The sequence below is a fragment of the Lytechinus pictus genome, chromosome 17, assembly GCF_037042905.1.
Source record: "Lytechinus pictus isolate F3 Inbred chromosome 17, Lp3.0, whole genome shotgun sequence".
In the NCBI taxonomy this organism is placed as follows: Eukaryota; Metazoa; Echinodermata; class Echinoidea; order Temnopleuroida; family Toxopneustidae; genus Lytechinus; species Lytechinus pictus.
This window is the reverse complement of record NC_087261.1, coordinates 18973152-19000023: the sequence shown is the minus strand read 5'-3', so window position 1 is coordinate 19000023 and position 26872 is coordinate 18973152. Positions and strand designations below refer to the sequence as shown.

The following is a 26872-nucleotide window of genomic DNA, read 5'->3' as shown; positions in this document are numbered from 1 at the left end:
TAACCGAAATTTATTCAGAAAATATGATTTCATCACCTTTTCTCTCTCCCTTTTTTCTTGATCGTGATTTTTTGGGGGTCTAAGCCCCCCTCCCCCATCTGTACGCCAGTGCACTGAATTATCTCATAGATCTGTATTGATTTTAATTCTGTTCTTAGTGCCCCAATCCCTCTTTTGCTTTGTTAAATTTTTACTAAATTATTAGTATATAGAAAAGGTCCTTGCGTTGTGCTGCGAGATACATGAAGCACGCCCTCTTGGTCAATCTCCTTCACAATGTACACCCTCGATTTAACGAAGTTAATCAGTTTTGCCGCCTTTCCGCTACTGTTGATTCGTGTATATCTTCCCGAGTCTTCAAGAGTTAGTCATTCTGTAAAGGATTGTCGCAGGCATGACATATATCGCACCGCACACATACACAGGTGGATTTTGGATGTGTATTCTATCCCAGGGGAACGTTCTTCCACATTTTATACAAACTTTGGATAAATATCTATAAAACAGCTGAGGGGTTCTGACTCCAAATCTTTGTAGGCTTTTGAACTGTTGGAACCACTGAAATGGACAGGATATTTTCGGGATTTTATCGTTTAACGTTCTGTGCGGCTGTTCTTGGATTGGTAGGCTTCTCATCTGCGATAAGTAAGCATTTTCTTCGTTTTTATATTGATGAGTATTTCAAAATGGAATAATATGGCGAATAGGGCTTACATATTTGGTATAAAACTTACCATTGTGATCAGTTTTCACCCAAATTGTTTTAAGGCCTGATCGGAACAAAAAAAATTGACAAGCAAAAAAAGAAAGAAATTAAGGCCTTCAAAAATCTGAGGGGGGGGGGGGGTTGAACCCCTGTATCCCCCCCCCTGCGTACGCGCCTGATTATGATTGTCAATTTCATTCATAGTCGTGATAGACACGACAAGACATTTTGATGTGATGAAGTGAATTATATTTTAACAGGGATACGACAAGCCCACCCTAACAAAAGAGGAAACTTTACTGATAAAGTGCATGTCGGACCAAAAATGTTTTTAAAAAACGTGACTTCGTGTACAAATTAGTCGATGCAAATTGAGTTTTCAACCAAAAATCATAAATGTATGATTATTCTTAGTTTTGGTCTAAACAGATTTGTTTTATGCTGTTTATGATCGCTCGAGAGTCCCTGACAAAGTTCATAAAAACCCCAAACAAACAAAGTAACAAACAAATGAAAGGTCCGAAAAATACACAAGTATTTGCAAAAAACAATATAATACATAAGAAATTGATCTGATATCGCAATTTTTTCACGTACATCTGCTAAAAACACCACAAAGATTTTTTATACCAAAAATTAGAACATTTGGAGCTCTATTAAAGGAGTGATCGAAGAAAAAGTATGATTTTGCATACTAATTACACATAAATTAGCATAATCACTTAATAACGATTTGCATGAAATAAATTTCTATACAATTTTGTAGATTATGTCCCATACAATCCGCGTGCCAATTTTCGGCGCGATCGACGGCCAAGATCTCAAGGGGGGGGGGGAGCCCCCCCCCCCCCCCCCCGCCATATGATCTCCCAAAATACCCCGGCCTAGATAGGGTTAATGGTCAAAGGTGCTAAACATATCATTTTTTACGCTTTCTTATGAAAGCTGTTTGAACGATTTTGAAAGTTTTGAAAATCACATTTATGGTACATCCTGTGATTGCTTTGGGACCCTCTGCAGGAAGAATTTCGTTTGAACGTAACTCAACAGATGGTCGCGGTCTTGATTGGCTGAAAAACAATTCACGTTTGATTCCATCTCTTTCTGCAACGAGCCCTTGAACGATTCATTGTTTCTCACTACATTGAGACGAGTCAAGTTGTTGAATGAAGCAGTGACTTTTTGAAACAATGATTTTAATCATGATACAGTAATCGGCACTGAGATTGTAGAAGTCCATTGATGCGCGTCCTTGGGCTGACCATTATAAAGAAGCGGTGCCAATTTGTGCCACTTCTTCTTCCGAAGACATCGATGTCTTGTGCAAGGAGAATTATTATTCTGGCGTTTGTCCAGCATATAAAGCAATACAGGGTTTCTATTTGCTATTTTAAAGTACAAGTCCACCCCAACAAAAAGCTAATAATTATGAATTAAAAAAATCCAACGAGCATAACACTGAAAACTTCATTAAAATCGGATTTAAAATAAGAAAGTTATGACATTGTTAAGTTTCGCTTAATAATAGTTATATGCACATTCCGGTCGGTATGCAAATGAGGGAACCGATGACATCACTCACTCACTTTTTCTTTTGTATTTTGTTATATGAAATGTGAAATATTCTCATTTTTCTCCTATTGTCCTGTGAAACAAAGCTTTATTCTCCTTGAACATGTGGAATTACCATTGTTTAACATTATATGGTTCAATCAAGTTGGTCCTTATTGTCAAATCTGTAAAAATTGAAATATTGTATAATTCAAACAATAAAAATCAAAAGAAATAGTGAGTGAGGGACATCATCGATTATCTCTTTGCATGTGACTAAATTATTGTGCATATAACTATTTTGTGAATATAAGCGAAACTTTAAAATGTCATAACTTTCTTATTTTACATCCGATTTTGATGGAATTTTCAGCATTATGCTTGTCTGATTTTTCTCTGTTGATTTGAATCAACATTTCTCTGAGGTGGACTTGACCTTTGAAGGCAGCCCCATCCTATGTTGTTAGGATGTTAGAGATTATTGGTAAAGTGTAATTGATGGTCCTTGTGGATTCCTAATTGTTGCCACTCTTCTGACGTAAGATCGTCTTATACCTGATTAATTGGTGGAAATTAGGTGGCGGTTCTGTTGTTTTCATCTTGAACATGCAGGCGTTTGAGATTTCCGTCGTTTGATCTAATTAATATTCATTAAAATGACAGCTACCTATATATCTATGGTGAATCGCAGGGGGGGGGGGAATAATTCAATAAAATAAAAAAAAATTCAATCGAGGGTACAACCCCTTACAGTCACTGGCGTACCTACGGGGGGGGGGGGCGGGGGGCAGAGGGGCAGTCTTCCCCCCCCCCTGACGAGCCACCACCCATGCATGTATCCCTGCCCCCCTGACGAGCTTGAAAGACCTTTTTGCCCCCCTGACGAAAATACTGGAAAATCCTATACGCCAGTGCTTACAGTTCTAATTCTACACAGTAAAAAAATATAGCATCTATAACACTTCCCTGGTCTAAGCCCGTCACTCTAACAAGTTGTATAAACTTTTTTTGTAATTGTTTAAACTTTTTTAACAACTTGGTTAAAAAGCTTAAACAGTTGTTTAAAAGTTTAAACAATATAGTTGTTAGAGTGACGGGCTTAAACAACGTGCTTAAAATCTAAAGAGCGTTTTTACAGTGTAATAATAATAATTAAAAAAAGCTCGTGGACGGGGGAGGTGAGCCAACTCACTGTTCCCAACTCCGCGGCATACTGCGAGGGGGTCTAAATAGTGGAGTTATCATTTATAAGACAAAATTTTTTTGAAAGGGCCGAGATTTTAGATAAGGTGCACTATTCAGGTTAAGCTGACAAAAGGCGAAGTAAGCGAGACAGAGATTAATAATTTCTTAAATTATTGATTTTGTCCTTACTCTATCGTGCATACAATGGCATAGAACTGTTTCACTGAAATAATGCAAACCTTTAACATGTCATCATTGTAATTTATTTCTGACGATGTCATTTTCATTGTTGTGTGATTTACTTTATCTGTACGAATCATACTATTTTCAGCTTAGAGTACCCCTTAAAAGCATCAGAACGAGTGTCTTGGACTTTCAGTATTCCTCATCGCAAATTACGTGTATACATGCAAGTTGAAACTTTCATGTGCCCTTTGTTTTCAAGTCTGGTTACCCGACATATCAAAGCGTCAGGATAGTGCAGTCTGTGTTTAGTTTTATGCTTTCATTCCTTGAAACCAATTACAAGGAGCTTCAAAGCTCTGCTTGTTGGTGAAATACCCAAGAAATGATTAATGTCTGCTGAACAGGATGAGTATTTAATCCTACTTAACCCAGTCTATTTTGGTGCGACGAGGAACTCTAAAGTCATCCCCAATCTCAGCACAGTCATGATGCTGACAAAAAGTAAAGCGAGGCGTTTTTATTGTTAGCATTTGTCATGGTTCAAGCTTGATTTTAAAAAATCAATGAAAGACATCATGTTTGGATTTATGATTAATAACGAAGGAAAAATACGATTTACTTTCATCTTAGTGAAGTTTTTATTGTATTCATAGAAATGCATGGCAAACATTTTTACCCGAACTTAAAAAAGAGTAATAAACTTTTGCATAACTAAGTTAGTAAAGCAAGTTAATGAATATGAGATGAACGTTTGAAGACAGTAAACATGGTAAGTGAGTGAATAGACTAATATAATTAAAGGGATACGCCGGGCTGAAGATATTCATATGTAAATAAATAAATAAGAGTAAAAATCACAAAGCAAAATGCTGGAAATTTCATCAAAATCGGATAACAAATAATGAAGTTATTTAATTTTAAAGATGTGCATTATTCTGGTGAAACAGTTCTAGACACGTCTTCATGAATATCCATTAGGTGCGCTGATGATGTCACAGACCCACTTTCCTTTTTTTCTTATGTTATTACATTAAGTCGTAATTGTTTCTTTTTTAATAAATGTGTAAATGATGTGTCTCCATTGTGATTAAATAAGTTGCAGCAAGAAATAACTAATGCACTTAAATATCAGTTGTCAATCCAGTCGTAGTAAATTTCTGAATAAACATAATATCATATAGTAAAATACAAAAGAACAAGTGGGGATATGACATCTGATCATCAGCCCACCTAATGGATATTCATGAAGACATGCCTAGAACTGTTTCACCGGCATAATGCAAATTTTCAAAATTCAATAATTTCGTTATTTGTTATCCAGTTTTGATCAAATTTTCAGCATTGTGCTCTGTGAATTTTACTCTATTTATGAGATATAAATATCCTCAACCCGGACCATCCCTTTAAGTAGAAAAGAATCCCAGTAACAAAGTAGTCTACTGATAGCTGCATGATGATGGAAAATGACAACCCATAACTAAATTAACTGTTCTTACTTCATGGGGGCAGGTGGCCGCATAGAATGTTAATCTTATTTTTGCCTCCCTCCCCATGACAAACATTATTTTCTGTGTTATGTTTAAAACGGACTCTGTTAGTTATTTTCGTATATTGTATCTATTTGAAAATATTTTAGGGGCAAACATGTTGATTTGCCCCCAATATTTGTACAACTTGAAAAAATAACAATGCGCCATGCATTATGTTTAAAAAGCATTGGAAAGCACTATAAAAGTATCGATAGTGGTATAAATCTTTCGGTGCGCTTTTATTTATGACACTTTTTTTCAATTTTGCCCCGCCCCATCATCCGGAACGATGCTCCTATATCTATAACTTTAAGAAAGTAAATAAGTAAGGAGGTATAGAAGTATATGTAATGTATGTGACAAAGAATATTTATTAATTGTCCATGACATCAGCCAATCGCTTTTCTTCTCTAAATTAACAATGTGCATCATCAATCCAGTATCTCGAGATGAAGTCACCATCACCAAATGAAAAAAATAAAAATAAAACGGAGGGAAATCTTCAATCTTTGAGCAGTAGATATAAAGCAATCAAGAGTTAAAGAGTGGATAAATAACTCAAGGTGAGAACGAAATTAGATATAACTCTATATTAATATTGACAGTTTTGTCACACATTTTTCGGCAATGTTCAGTCACTCACAACAAGTAAATGTTGCAAATTTCATAGAACATTATTTTAATCTAAATTCGTTTTGTCTAACATTGATTTTAGACGATTTCCCTCCTTTTTAAAGAAAGTATGTTTCTAGTGGCATTCTCCACTTGGATTATATGTTTGTGCTTTGTAGAAGGCAACGATGTGCCTTTATCTTTTTTAATTCCTTGCTGTGTAATTGGTTCTGTCAATCATATAAGTAAACGATTCTGTTATAATATCTGAATATTATAAAACCTACAAAAAGTGTTGAGGAACTACAAATCAGTACGTACTGATCATGCGCGTGTTTGTTTTTTAATGTTGTTTTTTTCAACACGGGGCAACAGGTGGATATGCATCATTTTCTAGATTGTAATTACTGAATCATTTTTAGACAAGCCATGTTAGACCTGGCTGTTTATTCTGCTTATGTTTTAATCAAACAATTCCATCCAGATGGCTAACCAGTACCAGGGGCTGCAAATGTAATTATGACGATCTGAGGATGTAAACATTAATAATTAATGTAATCATGTGATTATGTAATCACTCACCATAAGCTGCGATTTCGTGAGATTCTATGTCCCTTCAGTTGTGTGTTTAAGCATGCTGTGGGCCGGGGTGAGGCGACCCTCTCCCCTTTACAGGCTGTTGTAAGAAATTCAAGAGGTAGGGGGCTTGTCCCCACGCCCGCCCACCCCCCCCCCCGATCGCCGCTACGCCACTCATCCCTTAGCTTCCTTGCATAATGTTTTTACAGGTACGCCGCAGGGGGAGAGGGGGGGGGAGTACAGGACAATTTTCTCGCCGTGGGTTTTCTCATGGGGCAGTGATAAAACTACCACTCTGATAGCATATCCTCATTAAAGTAAAATGTCATTTTTAAGTTGAAAAAAAATTCCATTATGTGTATTGGATATTGGAGTAAATGGACCAATGGTCCCTACCATACATTATGACATCACCAATTGGCCAATTTGAAGTCTCTATATATGCTGCTATATAATTCGGTAATTATAGTCATCATTTTTTACTTTTAACAATCCTAGCTTTCTTAGTGTGTTTGTCGGATCTGTTTGTCTGAATTTGCTTTTTCGTCTAAAGAACAACTCTGAATTATTTCACTAATACATAAAAAAAATCCCACTTTGGATCTTGGTTGAATCCCCCTTTAACATCAACTATACGTGCCGATAACACCTTTGGGCTTTTCGATGAGACATTTTCTGAATTTGGTCTACTTCAAAATTTCGGGATTCTTGAGTACGTGCTGACGATGTCTAAAGAGCTGTCATGCACTTCTTTGGGATGAGGCATACCTGTAAGTGTCAGGAAGATGTATTTTCCTCCGGAACGATTGAATCTATAGTCTAATTACTTGCGGAGACCGCACATGCAAGATGTCAAGTAACCAAAGGTGGCTGTTGTTCACAACGACGGATCAAGGAATTTATCGGCAAGAAATGACTTGGTCTTATATATAAAAAAAGAAGATATTTGTTTGCACTTAGTATGACGACGAGACTTTTCTAAAGAAATAGTCTGTAGTGTCGTAAAATGAGAAGTTTGGGTGAACATGATTCATATATTTATGATTAAGAGTATATATAATAACCTAGTGTTTAAGCCATTTCTTCCCAATGTCTTAGCTCATAAGGTTTTATCCATTTAGTAGCACTTATACGGGGGGGGGGGGAACCCCTTTATCCACCCCCTCTCTCTCTCCCTCTCTCTCTCTCTCTCTCTGCATGACCTGGGGGGGGGGGGTGTGTTGGGGTATACAATGACATATGTTTACAAAGGAAAAACGCTGTTTATTTTTTTTTATATATAACGCTGTACTTCTGTATATGAACTTGTTTAAGAGTTTAAACAAGGGTTTGAATTTTAAACAAGAGAGTTTAATTCATATATATTTTTTTTAATGCAGTTGGAACGATAATGTTACATAATAGGGATATCACTGCAGATAAAAGGGTCTATCAGCTGGGCGTAAATGTTATTTTAGTCATAATTTATTGGCTATTTTATCGTCTCCAATAAGTTATTTGTGACTAGAATAGAGAAATGAATAGACATATGAAGAGCTCACTTGCAAAAGGGGTTAGGTCCATTTTTCATCAAATTTGATTTTTATGTCTTAATGTATATATTTTTAGTAGCTCTATATGATGATACCAAAGAAAATTTGAAATTCCTATTAAAAAGTTAACTAAAATGGCAAAGAAAAATCTTTTTTTTTTTCAAAAGGGGTTAGGTCCATTTCAGTGTAGTTGCAACAGGGGTTAGGTCCACACAGATTTTTTTTGGAAAAGAATATCATAAAAAATATGAAGACAGGTAGATTTCATTTATACCCAATTTTATGTTCTCATGGTAGGGCATCATGAAAATTCAGTTTCGCATAAGAATATTGCAATATGGGAGAATTGAAAAAATGCTTTTCTTGGAGTGAACCTAATCCCTTTTGCAACTAAACTCTTCTGAAGAACTCATTTGTCAAAAGGGGTTAGGTCCATTTTTCATAAATTTTATTGTTTTCTGTCTCTAAACCTCTAAATTTTCAGTCACTCTGATGATACCAAAGACAATTTGAAATTCAAATGAAAACGTGAATGAAAGTGGCAAAGAAAAATCTTTGTTTTTAATCGAAAGAGATTGGATTCATTTCAGTTTACTTGCAAAAGGGGTTAAGTCCACAATGGTGTTTTTTTTTTAATATATGTAAAAAATTGAAGACAGGTAGATTTCTTTTATACCCAACTTTATGTTCACATGATAGGGTAGTACATCATGACAATTTAGTTTCTCATAAGAATATTGCAATAAGTGAAAATAAAAAACATGATTTTTCTCGGAATGGTCCAAAGTGGACCTAACCCCCTTTTGCAACTAAACTCTTCATATCAGTTTGCGCTCATCTGACTACCAAAGTAGTTTGACAGTGCACACAATCGCCGTTTCAAAAATTTAAGACAATATATGAGAACTGTACGTCCTTTTCAATATGTTTTGAAATCTAGGGAAAGAAGTTTTCCCAAGAGGTGAAAATTTGACTTTTCCGGTGAATCAAAACAAAGTGCACGATGACTGATCGAAGAAACATCGTTTATGAATTGCTTCCAAACAGGGACATGGATTGGTGGGAGAGGCTGCCTGGAAAGGGGGGGGGGGGGGTAATGTTGCCCTGGCCTCCACTATTTTAATTTGAAAATGCATTGTTCATATTTTACCTTTACCTATCTGATTCTGGAAGAGTGCTGTAGATCCCAGCCGTCAGGCTTCCAGTCCTGCGGTGCCATTGTTATCCGTCTCATAGTCATTGATAGTGCGTGCAGTGTCATTTTCACTCAGATCTTCATCTTGTTAAAGGTCAAGTCCACCCCAGAAAAATGTTAATTTGAATAGATGGAGAAAAATCAAACTAGCATAACATTGAAATTTCATCAAAATCGGATGCAAAAATAAGAAAGTTATGACATTTTAAAGTTTAGCTTATTTTTCACAAAACAGTGATATGCACATTTCAATTCAGTGGCACGCAAATGAGACAGTCGATGATGTCCCTCACCCACTAAGTTCTTTTTTTTTAATTTTATTATTATGCAATATTTCATTTTTTACAGATTTGATAATAAGGACCAACTTGACTGAACCATATAGTATTAAACAATGCTTATTCCACATGCTCAGGGAGGCATTAATCGTTGTTTCACTTGACAATGAGGAGAAAATTAGAATATTTCATATGATAAAATACAAAAGAAATAGTGAGTGAGTGAGTAATGTCATCAGTTCCCTCATTTGCATAACGACCGGGATGTGAATATAACTGTTTTGTGAAATTAAAGCGACACTTCAAAATGTCATAACTTTCTTATTTTACATCCGATTTTGATGAAATTTTCAATGTTATGCTTGTCGGATTTTTCTCTTTTTATTCAAATTATTTTTTTGTTGGGGTGGACTTGTCCTTTAAATGGAGGGGTTTACTGCTCATATTTCGCAATGTATAATTATGATCGTGTGAGTCGCGTGGGTGATTGAATTCACCCAATTCATCATGGTCATTGACCTCGAATAAAACATTGCACACCAAAGAAACCGTCTCGAAACAGACCAACAATTATGTCATTGAAATAGAGTAATAACTTTGATCGGACGGGAGCTGGCTTCGGCGGTAGGAAATGATAGACTAGACATTTTTATTCATTGAATGAAATGGCTGACCTCCTTATTATGTCATAAGATATGTCTAATTAAGATGTGTTCGGAACTGCATTGAATACTTTGATCAAAGGTCTTCACACAATACTAGCACAAGTACTTGGTGTATTCAAGCCATCATAGAGCACTTTCCTCGAGTGAAGGGTTTGTAAAGTGTGATCAGAGTTGGAACTTTTGCCAACTCCTCCCACGGCGTTTCCTCTTCCCGATCGTTGTGTTTCTCCGGGGACCTTGTGTGATAGGTCAGATCTTCCATGACGAGTAACAAGGGATGCGTTGATTGGTTGAATGGCTATTCTCACATCTGGTATCTATCCGTATCAGACCGCGGACGATGAAAAGTGTGTCGTATCTCTCAACAGGGCGTTCACATCTCCAAAGGTTACTATCTTTCTCTTCCGTACTTTTTTTTAACTGAAAACTTGCCCTTTCTTTCTTGCCTATATTTTGTTCTTTTTCTCTCTTTCTGTCTTCCGCAGTCTGTATGTCTCTCTCCATCCTTCCGTCTTCATAAACCGAATCGCCTTCTTGTTTGTTTATTATTTGCTTTGTCTTTATTTATGCATGTATATGGCAGGGGGCGCGGAAACGGAAGGAAGGGGGGGGGGGGGAACTGGGTGATTCAGCCCCCCCCCCCCCCCCAATTTCAAAACCGTTCCGCGGCCCCTGTATGTAAAATTGCACAATTTCATTAAACAAACATGCGCCGAAACATAATCTACATAATTACAGAGAGATACTGAGATGAAGAGAGAGCGGAGAGCGCAAATCAGAGTAACGGGCTTAAACCACGTGCTTAAAATTTTAAACAGCGTTTTTACAGTGTATATTTGCATTATTCTGAACCAAAAACTCTATTACAATCCTAGGTCTAACCATATACCCTCTGAAGACAGGAACAAGTGTCGTGTCACCGTGTAATCCACAGCAATTTGCACTGCAAAAACACCGGTGTTAATTTAACACCAGCCTGTTATCTATATCGGTCCACACCAGAGAGCTAGGTGTTGAAACAACACCGGTTTGGCGTTAGGCTAACACCAATTTGGCATTAAAGCAACACCAATTACTGTTAAGTCAATATCGGTTTGATTCGTGTTGTTTCAACACTTCTCTGGTGTGGACCGATATAGATGACAGGCTGGTGTTAAATTAACATCGGCGTTTTTGCAGTGATAGTAACTTCTGATTTCCTCTCTCTCCTCTCACTCACCGTCTCGTCTCTCCATGGATAAGTCCATGGTCGGCCTCTCACCCCCTCTCACACCCCCTCTCTCTCTCTCCCCCTCTGACTGTCTGTCTCTCTTCCTCATGTTAATCTCTCTCTCTTACACCCCCCCTCTCTCTCCCTCCTTGCCCCCTCCGCCCACACTCCGAGTCTCTCCCAGCTCTCCCCATTTGTTCCTTTCACCGTAACGCCCTCAACCCCCCCCCCCCCATTCACCCCATGCACCTTCTCCTGATCACCACTTCTCTATATCTATAATTACATTTATCTTCAAGACTACCCATGCTACTATCTTCCTCACCACTAACAAATCTATTCGGCCTTCATCAGTTCTCAGTCTCTGTCTTCGGGATAATTCTCTTCCTATCCTTTAGGCCTATACATATATTTATATCACATCTCTATCACATATCGTGAAGGTATTAGTGGTATAATGTGCCTGGATACACGAAGTTATGAATTTTTACGAAATCATTACACATAATCTTTATTGTTAATCATCTATGCGATTGAATTTGGTGCTACAATATTTTCTGGCTCAAACATTGTTTACTTTTGATACCTCCAAGCATAAAAAGACTACTAATGGAGTGGAATAAGCATATTAAGTGAAAAAATAAATTACTCAACGGACAAAATTTCAGATGAAAATAAGCATGATAGTTTGATTATTGATGGAATAAAATGATTTTCTTATTCACCGTACCTTATATCACTGACGTACAGACGGGAGGTTGGGGCATGGACCCTCCAGAATTTTCACGACCAAGAAAAAAAGGGAGAAATCGAAAAAAGTCGTGAAATATTATATTATTTTCTGAATATTATTAAAAAATCTATCAAAAATAGATTTCGGTAATAAAAAGTAATTTTTTGCTCGTTTGCTTCGCTCGCTTGCAGCCTTTAATAATTTGGCTCTAGAAGCAATGTCTGCCCCTCAAAACTTTGTGGTCATTGTGCTACTGCTCAACGATTTGGTGGATCGGGATGGGGCAAGAAGAGGGGGGGGGGGGGGGGGAGGGGAGAGATGAAGAGAATAATATTCAGATGTTAGAGAAAATAATTACGTTTTGTTATGCATGACCCGCTTTATTTATTTTTTTTAACAGGAGTGTCTGTTTTTTATTCATAAATCAATAACAAATTAACAACTTCATACGAGTGCAATGATATAATTAATTAATACATTTTTTGTGTGACATTCGAAAAGATAAATCATAATGTATAAGACTGAAAATTGTATTATAAGTAAAGCATGTAAAATAGAAAGTCGGGTAAAAATACAGGGGCTCGCTACAATAAGCAGAAAACTGCTTGAAACAATAGCAGCCATCACTCAGGATGGAGGTTAGATCAGGGGAGTGTTTCATCAACATTTTCATCCGACAAGTTGTCAGATCTGACATCTTTCTCTGATGTTGATTGGCTGAGAGGTACTGTTACTATGGTAACTGTCGGATAAAATGGGACTTGTCGGATAAAACGTCCGACAAGTCCTTTCATGAAACGCCCCCCAGTTGTATTAATGAACTGGCTACCCTGGGGTGTTAATAAAACATTTCATTATTATATAATTTCCTATATGTAAAATAAGAACAATAAGCTATGGGCCCAACGTGTAACTCTCACACAGATCATGAATTAATGTAAATATTCAGTCCCCCATGCAGTGACAGCGTCAACTGAGTTAAGCATGGGTGTTGCCGTATGTTACAAAACTGTGGAGGTCATATGTTCTTTGTCTGTTTTAATTTGTTCATGTATTTAACATGATGAAATGAATTTTAATGAAAGTGTAAATGAATAGGTTTTAAGGTTCAGGAAAACTATCGCTTATGTCTATCCGAAATGAGTGTGCTAGAACTCAGTCATTTATGTAAAAAAAAAAAAAAAAACTAGAGACACGATTACGTCCAGGGCTCTTGGACATTTAGTGTGCCTCGCCCAAGAAAATCCAGGCTTCGGTTGGCTTGTCACCATATTTGAACTGATGAGGCTTAATGATTATGATTTCAAACATTATGTTAAAGGGTGGCTGTCACACGTGAACGTTTTAAGCAGAGTATATACCGATGTATGTTGACGTATATATCGTGTATATGTCAAGGCAGTTTTTTTATTGTTACCAACGCAAAATGATTTTCTATACATGAATTATTGATTTTAAGACTACAATAACTTGATATCAAGAATTGAACTATTGATATCATGAAGTTTGAATCAATATTTACCCAGGGTAGTAAAACTGCTCTATCAGCGAGCGCTGCATAACATAATATGTTATTATTACCCTTCTCCATTCTCCAATCCAAATGCTGAGCGCCGAGCAACGAGGTCGGAGATCCCATGTATATTGTTCTTTGGTATGACTCGGCCGGGGATCGTCTTTGAGGCGGACGCTCTACCACTGAGCCACTATACCCGGGTATATTTATTAGTCAGCATAGCTGTCTGAACGTCCATCAATTGTGAGTCTTATGGCCAGGGGTGCCTTACAAATATGTTCGTAAGTTAAACGTAAGTTAGCCTGGGCCCTAAGAACGATTTTGTTTACAGGGGGTGCCGAAGTTAATTTGACGAGAAAAAAAGAGGTCACTACAAAATGAAGGTCGTTTCGGTCCTGTAAAATTTGACAGGCCAAAAAAGGGTTTTTACTACAATATGGAGTTCATTTTGGTTACATTTGTGCCATTTATCATACCTACCAGATTTGCATGGGGTGCTACCTATGGAAAATAACACACGCGTCACCCCAAAAAACGTCATCCCCGCTTCCCAGGACCATGACACAAGACCGGTGACCCTTTGTCAGTTGTAAATGAGATAGATCTCAATATTAATCACTCGCATTCAGAACGTGGTGGGGGGGTGGCTTTGGGGCACATTGATAATTACAGCAATGACGGTGTAATGCACAAAGTACCAGATCCACTTTGGTAAGGTGCTTCAGACTCTACATGAGAAAGATTTAGATAAAGTATTTTGAAAATTCAACAGAGATACAAATTTTAATGCATTCATGAAGGCGAAAATGTCATAAAGAAATGGTTGACAATTAAAATGGCAGTATGTAGTCATTTTGCTAAGAAATTATCCATGGCATCATGAAGTGACGCACTCCGTTTCTAGCTTTTCAAAATTATTCAATAAATAGTATTTTCATTGAATGCTATTCGAAATACAAAGATGTTTCGTGACTTAATTTCAAACAGGCAATCTATCTGAGGCACGTAATTTCCCTGGTAATTCGTGGAGATTAAGAAATATTTCTTGTGAGGATACGACACACTGGTTTCGACGCATCTATCCAGTCTGTGCCCTTATCCGCTTGGCTCAATTTGTTCTATATCTGGCACTAATTCAATTAGCTTCGTTTTCAGTAGAAATGTCTTATGATTTTTACAAATGTATTGTTGCTTTTGCCAGATTGCGCTGTAGTAGTTAAAGGAACTAATCACAGTTCTGAACTGAAACTTTTCAGATACTTGTACATTTTTGTTTATAATAATAATAATAATAACAATAATAGTAATAATAATAATAGTAATGATGATAATAATAATAATAACAATGATAATAATAATAATGATGATGATGATGAAAATAATTATAATAATAATAACAATGATAATAATAGTAATAAAAACAATGATAATAACAAGAATGATAATAATATCAACAACTCTTATTTACCCATGGTAGCCACTCTCAGCTGTAAGCTGTTCTTCCAGCGGGTCCTGCATAACATAATATGTTATTATTACCCTTCTCCATTCTCATATGTCGAGCGCAAGACAAGAAGACAGAATTAAGGTCCCATCTTTAAAGTGTTTGGTATGACTTGGCCGGGGATCGAACCCACGACCTCCCGTCCATAATGAGACGGGCGCTCTACCTCTGAACCACCATGTCCATTGATCATGTATACATCATGTATTTGTTGATTTAATGTTTTCTTGTTGTTGTAATAATAATAATAATAACGGTATATTTCCCCAGGGTAGCCACTTCAGTTCCGAAAACTGTCCTCCCAGCGGGCCCTGCTATATCATTATTACCCGGCTAAGCTAGGCTACCTATTCAGGTGCACACAGCTTCTTGAGGAATTACTTCCTGCCGGTACCCATTTACGTCACCTGGGTCGAGTGCAGCACACTGTGGATGAATTCCTTGCTGAAAGAAATTACGCCATGGCTGGGATTTGAACCCACAACCCTCTGTTTCAAAGTCCGGAGACTAATCCACTGGGCCACGACGCTCCAGTTGGTGGTTGCAATGAACATTACTCATCCATAAGATATATCTACAAAGAAGGATAATAATAAACAAAGGTAATGTGTTTATGTGGATGTATTAAGCTATTAATATACTGCCATCGTTATGGTGGTTATAAGTTATGTCATGTGCATCATTATGGATCTCACCTTGCAATATATATATTTGTAATAAAATGTTTACAAAATTAGTAATTGTAATTTGCATTCAGACTGTAATCAGATCATCTTCTGTTGTTGTTGTTGTATTTTGGTTTATGGTGCGTCGACAAGTTCTGTTATGTTCACCAATTGCTGCACTATGTACAGACCTCTCATAGTTGCTTTGGAGTTGACCATGGTTCTTTAGAAGGGACGTCACTTGTTTTTAATTCCACGGTATAAATAATTGATAGAATTATATGGAGGGGTATTGGGAGGGGTAGGTGACAGTGAAACAGTCATCCCCGTTTCCTGATTTAGGGGTTCCTCGATCTTGTCCCCTGGTTTTGGTAGCTTGTAACAGTCTGTGACATTTTAAACGTGTTGTTGACCACAGACGAAAACGAAATCTTGGAGAATAGTAAAATGGGTTACAGTCAAATTCAGCTCAGAAATTATAATACGGTACATTTTACGTCAAGATTTCATTTTAAGTCAAATAATCGTCTAAGTAGAAGTAAAATTCAGATTAGAATATGCAAAACAGTAGCGTGCGCAGGGGGGGGGGGGTGGTGTTACAGGTGTTCACCGCCCTTTAATTTATTTGATGCCCAAACCCCTTAAGACCTTTTTTTTCTTTTTTTTTGCTTGTCAACTTTTCATTCAGCTTGAACCCCCCCCCCTTTCAAAAATTCTGCGTACGCTATATATGGATGCCAAGCAAGTGTTATTTGCATGGCAGACGACACCTCGATGCTTGAAACGACAATGTTCATCGTTTCGACGCTTTTCTGGACGCGAGGGCATTGCAGGCCATGAGGGAGTGGGCCCGGGGGCTATTTCTTTTTTTTTCTTTCGAGATTTTCTTCCCGTCGTCAGAATATGGTTTATTTAGTTAAAGACGACACATCATGAATATTCATAAAACACGATTCATAAAGTTTTGACGTAATTGGCAACGACTCGAACAACTCGTCAGCGTGGTGCAAAGGGACAATCCTTGCGCTTACAATGGCAAGGTTGCGGGTTCGAATCCCAATATAGGCAAGAACTTAATATAAAAACTTTCTCCCTTTGTGATAAATATTAAGGCGAGACTTTGAACAAAATACAAGTCAAAGTGTTATCGCTTAAAAGCTGAAAAGTCGTCGGGGAAAAATAGGGGGTAATACGATAAAACGATGAAACATCGAGTAGAAAAAATTATACGATAGATATCAAAATTAAACGGAAAATAAGGAAATTTTATCAAAATCTGAAGAGTGGCGTAAATAAAACACTACCGCATTTATGACTAAACCACCATGAGTCCTTAATTGATGGGGAATTATGACTTGAATCGAAAACTTATGTTTAGAACCCCGCGACTTTGTGAATAATAAGCCTATGCAAAAGTGTGATCATAATTAGCTGCTTAGAAGATCATCCGACACCATGTTCAAATTACTACGTGGTCTCTGTCATAAGCCATTTGGTCCCAACTATCAATGATTGTTGGCTTCAGTGAAGTTGGCATATATAGATCAGACCAAGGTTAAATCTTATGACAAAGGGTATCAAACCATGATCATCATGACCATAGAGAGGGGAAGGATTAGAAAGAGAGAAAGAGAATGCAGAGAGAGAGGGGGGGGGGGGGCATGGACCATTGGTGGATCCAGGTAGGGGCACATCCGGCCTGTGCCCCCCTCCCTTTTGAGAGGCTCCATTTTTGGAGGGGGAATATGTTATGCGTATAGGCAAGCGAGAACCTTTTTTTTTGCTCGTCAAAGTTTTTCCTGGAACAAAATGAAATCTTTTATTTCCAATTCGTCTAATGCCAATTGGTCCAATTGCCAACACGTCTATTATCATTTGGTCTAGCATCAATTCGTCCGCTATCCACATAGTCTAATTTCCAATTCGTCCACTCACCATTTCGTCTGATAACCAGTTGGTCCAACAGCCATTTAGTCCATATACCATTTGGTCTAATTGGACTAAGTGTTAATTGGGTGAAATGAATGAAAATAAAATAGATATTAGACCAACTGGTTATGAGACGAAATGGTTATAGACGAACTGGTGATTAGACGAAGTGATGATTGGACCAAATGGTTGTTAGACAAAATGTTGATGGACGAAATGGCATTGGACTGAATGAAAGTAGACCGTATGGGGAATGGACGAGTTGGCAGTAGACGAATTGGCAATTTACCTCCATGTTGGAGTGAAACCCGTTTTCTTCCTGTACAAAAATGCCCCACCCCCTTTGGAAAATCCTGGATCCGCCCTGGCATGGACATACATGATACTTCGGTTTAGTGAGAGAAATTTGAAAAATAGTGAGGGAGCAAAGCGACCGGCCGGGGTTGAACACTACGTTGTTTCCTTTCTTTGTTATTGTATGCATGAATATTTAGTTTTTCATGAAAATTTGCAGCCCCCTCCCCCTGCCCCTTGCAGGGTAACGGGGAGTGAGGGAGTGACAAAGGGGGCTGACATGGAAGGCTGGGGCATGGGAGGGGGTCGGAGAGCGCAGAATTTTCAAAAAAAGACATATACCTGTATGGACACACTGCTATCTGACATGAAATATTGTGGTGAACTTTGAAGAGATAATAGTATTACTTCCGAACCTTGAACTTGGACAAGGAGAAAGGGATAAATGTGTGAAATATTTATACTAAAATCACTGACAGCATTGCCTGTAATATTCTTGGGGTGCATTTATAAATCCTTATTATTCTATACTATCCTATATTCTATTCTATCCTATATTCTATTCTATTCTAGTCTAGTCTAGTCTAGTTTTCTATTCAATTCTATTCTATATTCTATTAAAATTCTATCCTATTCTATTTTGTTATAATCTGTTCTATTCTATTCTATATTCTATTCTATTCTAATATATTCTATTCCATTCTATTCTCTTCTACTCTATTCTATGTATTTTATTATGCTCTAATTATATTGTAGTCAATTCTGCTTCAATCTAATGCATTATATTTATAGAACTTTAGCTAAAGACTGCCATGTGATTTAAAAATAAATTTATCGATATTCTCTCATAAAGTTTGATTTCATCTTCAACCACAATTACATCATAAACACCTATGAAAAAACAACAACATTCAGTTATCATGAACAGCATTCGATATTTCATCTCTATGATACCCAGGGGCGGATCCAGGGTTTCCCATAAGGGGGGACACATTTACTCGAGGAAAATTTGGCAAAAATGTCCTCACTTGGGTATGAACGGCATATTCCTATTAAAAATATATGTTGTGACTTTCAAAGGGAACAATCTTTAAGTCAGTGAGCGAGACTTCCCCTTTAAACCGTACATATAAAAAATGAAAATGTAGGCGGCAGGAATAGATTTCAAACAGTGTAACGATAACTCGTTCTAATTACTTCCCTTTGATACGAAGGAAGATGCAATGAAAGGGCATTGGCCAGACAACCTCTGGCATGGAGGACCTATCCAGGAGGGGAGGAAGAGATAGCTTGTCGGGACCTGATGATGAGATATCATGATAAAACTGATACCTTAACAAGTCATGTCCTGCCTATCAATCAAGGACAACTTACCCCCACCATCTTCTCCTTCTTCTTCTCCTCCTTCTTCTTCTCTTCCTTCTTCTTCTCCTTCTCCCCCTTCTTCTTCTTCTTCTCCCCTTCTTCTTCTTCTTCTTCTTCTTCATCTTCTTCTTTTTCTTCTCCTTCTTCTCCTTATTACCATTATTATTATTATTATTCTCGTCCTCCTTCTTTTCTCCTTATTTTTTTCTTCTCTCCTACTCTCTCACCTTCACTCTCTTGTACTATCCACAACCGTCGGTCTTTTACGCTGGCGCTTTTCTATAAACCTGATAAAACACCACTTCCAATCTCCTCATCTAACAACTTCTGCAGACTGTCCGTCGAAGTGTCCTCCTTCTTCCCCCACCCCCCCCCTTCCCCCTTCCCTCAATTTACATTTTCAAGGGACTATTTTCAAGGCTTTGGTGTGTAGTCGATCTCACGTATATTCTACTGAATCTCGTTCATATTTCATCAGGTCTAATCCTGTATTCTGTTCTCTGATTTAAATCATTATTGATATATTATCTAATCACAAAGGCGCCAATCTGTAGTAAAAAAAATGACACATTTCCCTTTTTTGGTATGGTTGATCGACCCAAGAGAGACAACAACTTTATACCGAGAAACAAGTCTTGAATTCTTCCATAAACCCATATCCCCTATAAGTAGGTTTATTACTTTCCTCTTGCCATAATTATGGAGGGCTGTATGAAAAAAGAAGGAACATGTCATGTGTTTAGTACAAGATATTAACTTCAAAACCAATGCAGTTAATAAAACACGTATTATGAAATCAACTTAAAAAATGACTCAATTAATATTAATGATAATCATCAACAACAATAACAACAATTATAATAATGATAATAGTAATACTAATAACAATATAAATATTGATAATAACAATAATAATAATAATATTGATAATAATGATTCTGGTAATAATAATAATGACTATACATTCCTAATGCATACATATCCACTCCAAGGAATGCCCAAGGCGCCTAACAAATACAACATAAATTTAACATAATGAAAAAGAAAGAAGAACAAAAAAATGAAATCATACATAAATAAAACTTATCCTGCCATTTATTACAAAATAATAATCGAATGGTATGTATGTTCCTGCAGGTCATTAAGAAACCAATTCGTCAATGAAATGAATGAGTTTCGTTTGGCATAATTCAGCTTGTTATTCTTCAATATTTTAATTGAGGGAATAAATTTTCCCCCTGACTTCCAAGTTCAACATACATGAAACTCTTCTTCACAGTTAAAACGCTTTAAAAATGTTAACAACGTTGTTTACTATGTGAACTTATCATATCCCTATAGCCAGTTAAACACATACATGAAAACAAATTTTATGCACACATGAGGTAAACGAGGATTGAAGTTAATATTTTCCTTCTCTGAAAACGAAATTGGAGAATACCACAAATGTTGAAATTCAATAAAACGAAGTTTAAACCGCCAACATGACTACCAGAGCGCGCGCATCAAGCAGTTAGAAAAATGAAGATCATATTTCAGATTTTTGCCATTACATCATTTTTCCAATGTGAATTATTCAATGCGTTCAAAATCATGCTTATTTCCCTATATACCTTCAATTATATAAATGAAAAGGAAAATTAAAATTATGAAGAAATTTAAAATATTTACAATATTTTGGCAGACAACTATGTTACATATTTTAGATAGATATACAGTATATGAGTATCGATGAAAATGGGGGGGGGGGAGGGGTCATTCAACAGCATAGCTTGTATATGTGCCCCCACCCTGAAGAGAGAGAGAGAGAGACAAAATAACTGCTATTTGCCTGCAAAAATATACTGAATTTTAGAATAAACACAAATGACAAGATAAAACAAAGACAAATTAAAAACAAAACAGACAAAATACATTATAAATATTATTTATTTAATAGGTCATTAAAAAATAATGTTTAACGATTCATTGTAAATTAAAGTCCCAAACATTTACATTATTGGGTGTTAACCTCCATGACCTCGCTTTAAGTGGGATTTTCACGAGACATGTCTTGTACGTTTTTTAAATGTAAAACTAACCAACATGACCAATGCGTTGGTGAATATTAATTTGCCCTACCGATAAGAATGGTTAAAATCAACCAATTTATTGCTAGTGTCTACCATAACTTTGGACAATACTGGACATTTTCATTTTTTTTTCATTACACAATCAATCTTCACAAATCGATTATTTATTTTGAAAGTGGTCCTACTTCTGATATAATGTTCATAATTTATTATATACATGTAGACTAATAAATATTAGTAAATGAATGAATAAATGAAATGCGCTCTCAAAACGGATTGGTCAAAGCATGGACATACAGAGTAGCAGGTCCATGGTCAAAGCTACCAATCTATCGATGAAAATATGTCTTACCGATAAAATAACAAATTTCAACCAGACTTCTGTTATATTCTAACCAATAAAATTTTGGTTGATTTGACTTTTTGTGTCGAACAGACACAATCACCATTTGCTATTTTGACCAATCTATTTTAAGATTAAACTTGATAGTAAAAGACACCCCAAGTAAATGAATAAATGAATTAAAGGGGAATCCAACCCAAATAAAAACTTGTTTTTATAAGAAAAAGAAAAATCAGACAAGTTGATAGGTGAAAGTTTAAACAATATTGGACAAACACCAAGAAAGTTATGAATTTTTAAAAGCTGTAAATATCACTATACCCATGGAGACTTCAAATTGGCCGCATATGGGATGTCATAGTGATGTAAGGCAAGGACTACTCTTCCATGTACTCCAATACATATTATGGCTAAAATGTCATTTTTCCCAAAAGTTTTACTTCAAATTATATTTTTCTTTCATGAGGACATTAAACAATATACTATCTGGATTATATTTAGATTACTGCCCCAGGGGAATGGGTACTTAAAAGAAAACCACAAATCCCTGATAATAAAGTACATGGACTATGGGAAAGTTGTCCTTGCCCCTTGTCATAATTTACTTACCCAGTTGCCAATTTGAAATGTACATACTATTAGTGATCTCAATTTTAAAGCAGCTATAACTTTCTTATTGCTTGTCCGATTTCTTTCAAACTTTCACCATTCTGTTTAATTTATTTTTCTCCTTCCCCAAAAAACATTTTATGGCCAAGGCTGGATTCCCCTTTAAAGGGATGGTCCAGGCTGGAAATATTCATATCTCAATAAATAGAGTAAAATTCACAGAGCAAAATGCAGAAAATTTGATCAAAATCGGATAACAAAGTTATTGAATTTTAAAGATTTGCATTATTCCGGTGAAACAGTTCTAAGCATGTCTTTATGAATATTCATTAGGTGGGCTGATGATGTCACATCCCCACTTGTTCTTTTGTATTTTATTATAGAAAATTAGGTTTATTCAAAACATTTCTACCAAGACCCAAAACAATTGGATTGACAATTAATTAAGTGCATTAGTTATTTATTGCCGCAACTGATTTCATCATAATGGGGACACATCATTTACACATGTATGATAAAATGAAAAATTTATGATTTAATGTAATAACATAAGAAAAAGGAAAGTGGAGATGTGACATCATCAGCCCACCTAATGAATATTCATGACGATGTGCATATAACCTTTTTCACAAAATATTGATAGACTTTAAAATTCAATAACTTCGTTATTTGTTATCCTATTTTGATGAAATTTTCAGCATTTTGCTCTGTGAATTTTACTCTATTTATTTAGATATAAATATTTTCAGCCCGGACCATCCCTTTAATATATAAAATATACCATTGCGATCCCATCCTGACACCATACGTACACTGTATGTAACCTCCAATGTCAATTATCAATACTTTCGGATTCAAATTAGATCAGACAGGTGCTTTGCTCGCGTAATACAATAATTCCTTTTTTATCCAGAGTTCTTAATCCAGAGATTAAAAATTTAGTACATAGTAGAGTTGGTCGAAATGTTTATCCCTGGCCTGATTTAACTGACATCGCTGTATTTCGGTTTTTAAAGGAGAGTGAAACCCTCTGAACAAGTTACCTCGTGTGAACACAGAAAAACAAATAGAACAAAATAAGATCGATGTAAGCACAATTGGACAAATGACATGACAAACAGATGTTAAGAAAGTTTTTAATGTTTTGAATGTTAATATCACTAATGATGTGGACATCTTGCCATTGGAAATGCGAACAACGGGTATAAGATGTCAAATTATTTGTATTGTATAAACCACACTTTTTTCAAAAGCATTTTTTCATTTGCTTAATTTATCACTTTAATCAAGTTTATCAGGTTTCTTTAATTGGAGGACATTAAAAACATCATGGGAGGACATGAAACTTGTAACACATATATCATGGACAAAGAATTTGTTTTCAAATGGGCAAAAATATATATTTTGGGTCATTTTGTATTCTCAGTAAAAATGGGTGGTTGTATTTCTGTGACCAATAAGAGGACCTTGATAGAAGCGATCACGACATTCAATATGTGCATTTTTCTCTTACTGTTTTTTCGAATGATTCTCAAATTTTCATTGATCTTACTTTCTTATTTCTATGTTTTCACAAAAGGGTTTTGTTCTACTTTAAATCAAACTGTTTCGCCGGCATCTTCCTGGATTTAACGTTGTGTCGCCACACGCGATGATAAATCACTCATTAAAATTCATTAATATCGTTCATAAAAAGTATGCAGGCCAGCGATTATTGTGAGCCTAACATTCATCATGTTATCTCCGAAATAACATTGTCTTATTACACAATGTAGGCAGAGGCGGCACCGGGGGGGGGGGGGGGGGGGTAGTGGCCCCTAGATAATATTCATAAAACGATATCATATTTCACCAATTTTCCCTTTTCCGGGGGGGGGGTATAGTGGCCCCTAGATAATATTCAGAAAACTATATCATATTTCACAATTTTCCCCTTTTTTCATCATTCAACCCTATTTTCCCCATTTTTCTTTTCTGAATTGATCTCGAAACGTTTCTCTTATATGGAGGGGCAGGGGCAGGGTCTTCAAGGCCCCAATCCGTACGACATTGAAGCACCACGCCAAAGGGATGTAAACGGTTGTTTATCCATTGAATAATTGAATGTGACTTGGTTTCGAGTAAACTTTCCAAGCCATATTTATCCCCATATTCTCCGTTCAGTCCCTGACGTAATGTTTGTTGTGTGGTTTCTCACGGAAAGATAGTTGAGATCTTAAACACAGATGACGGCTCGTTGAAAGGATGAACGGAAGTATAAATTGGATCTTTCATGGGCTTAATAGAGTAGACACAGTAAGATTTAGACTGGAACCTCGATTCTAGATGAATTTAGTCTGGAATCCTTTCCAAGATGTGCCGGATTGACATCTATTCTTGCATTTATTGATCATGACTTCTAAAGGCCTGGGTTAATCTTCATTGGTAACAAAATCTTGCCTTTTGTGGAACGTATAAAGAAAAAAATACCCCTCCCTTTTATGACATTCTTAAAGTAGTGAAAACAGAGGAAGAAATGAAGGAAAGAGGAGAGCTAAACATAAGAATGGACTATTTCCTCTTCTATCATTCAATTAAAAAAAATAATACGTCATTTTTAAGTTGTTCTAATAAAAGGAAAGAAAGAAACTAAAGAAAGAAAAGAAAACAAAAGAATAGAAAAAAAAAAGGAAAGGAAAGAAAGATAAAGAAAGAAAACAAAGAAAGAAAAAGAAAGAAAGAGAAAGATGGATAGAAAGAAAAAAAAAAGAAACAAAGAAAAAAGAAACAAAGAAACAAAAAAAGAAAGAAAGATAGAAAGAAAGAAAAAAGAGAGAGAGAGAAAGAAAGAAAGAAAAAAAAAGAGAGAGAGAGAAAGAAAAACAAGAACAAACTACAAAGAACGTCAGACGAAATAAGGAAAAAGAGGAATGATGATACTGATGGTACCGACCACTACAGGGGGCAGAAGCAAAGCGCCGGAAAAGAGGGGGAACCCCCTAGCTATGATAGCTTCCTTTCGGTTGCCCCCTCCAGGTCAGCTGTTATTTTGACATGCATACTTATTTTGGTTACCGTCTACTAGGCGATGAAATCCTGATAAATGGAGGCGACAACTGATTCAAGATACGATTTCCATCGAGGATAAATCATAGCTGCTCTTCGGAATAATTCTGCAGCGGCCCCTCCCCCTTTTAGCAATTTTTGAAATTTATATGTACTAAGACAATCCCATCTCACCTCCTGGATCTATAAATGCTTTAACTCGTTGGCTGCGGAAGCCTACTGTGGCCCCTATAATACCGCCCCACCCTAACACATATATCATAATATTTTAGTCGAGACTCCTATTGCGACCTCTAGATGAAGATGGCAATTTGTTGGGCAATATGTAAAATGTTTTAAATGTAAAGTCCTTACTTCATTTTTGGGGGTATTTTATTATTGGTTTTATTTTCATTTTGTTAGATATGCCGGTCTACCAACTGTCAAATTTCTATAGAATAATGCGAATATTGCATCTTTCATCTGGGTACAGGTTCAAGACTTGTGAAGAGTTCAAGTCATGCTAAATTATTTTTTTTCTTTTAACTTTTACCTCCCTGCATCAACATCGTTTCTTTAGCCATAGAATAACAAAGAGCTATGAGGCCTATATTTTGTTGACAATATTATGTTTTAGAAAAAAACAATTTTGAAAAATGTCCCTTCCTTCCATGAAACTTTGGACATTATGTTATTTTTATGGCACTGGGTTCACTATAAAAACATCGATATTATTCAACACCATGCAGAGTCGTAAAAAATTATTATACAGCCAATCCGGTCAAGATACCTATAACGGGCATTTAATGGGAAAGTTTACCCGGACAAAAAGTTTAGTGCAAAAATAGCAGAAAACATAATAAAAAATATTGCCGAAGGTTTGAGAAAAATCCATCAAAGAATAAAAAAGTTATTAGAATTTTAATTATTGATTTGTGACGTCATATGCGAGCAACTCTCCGTCATATCATATGGTAGAAAACCAATGAGATGGCATTTTCTCAGAAAATTGAAAATGGTTTTTACTGTATACTTTCAGTATATCCAATGAAAAACATTTCACGCCCGTTCCTAAAAAGAAAACAAAAATGAGTCATCACGAACCATTACAAATTTGAAGTTTATGCATATTCTATTGCATTACATATATGGTGCAGCTGCTCGTTTATGTCGTCACAAATCGAAAACCTAAAATTTTAATAACTTTCTTAATCTCTAATGGTTTTCTTCAAAATATCACCAATATTATTATTTTATTTTATTTATTTTTTTTTTCAACAAACTTTTCTTCAGGGTGAACTTTCCCTTTAACACCAGTTTCGATTTGGGTTTACACCAAATTTGTCTGTAAACAAATAGTGTAACATAGGTGTTATTGCAACTGGTATGTGTTATTCTACACTTCTCTGGCGTGGTCATGTATAAATCTATAATGAGCTGGTTTTAAATTTTAAGTGTAAACAGCAAAATGCTGTTTAAAATTACGTACAATGCTGTACTATAATTATTTTAATGCTATAATTTTTTCTTAATATATGGCCTGTAAATTAAACAAACATGATTAATCTATTGAAGATTGAATATAAAACT

At 36.1% G+C, this 26872-nt stretch overlaps 1 protein-coding gene across 1 annotated transcript in view; it reads left to right on the top strand.

Moving 5' to 3' along the window:
• The first annotated feature begins 278 nt into the window (after positions 1-278).
• The window catches only part of LOC129280593 (uncharacterized), a 37630-nt gene continuing 11036 nt past the window's right edge, over positions 279-26872 (top strand). Inside the window, exon 1 of the mRNA XM_054916594.2 lies at positions 279-645. Within this exon, the coding sequence (XP_054772569.2) occupies positions 564-645 (82 nt within the window). The 5' untranslated portion in view covers positions 279-563. The remainder of the gene's footprint in view (positions 646-26872) is intronic.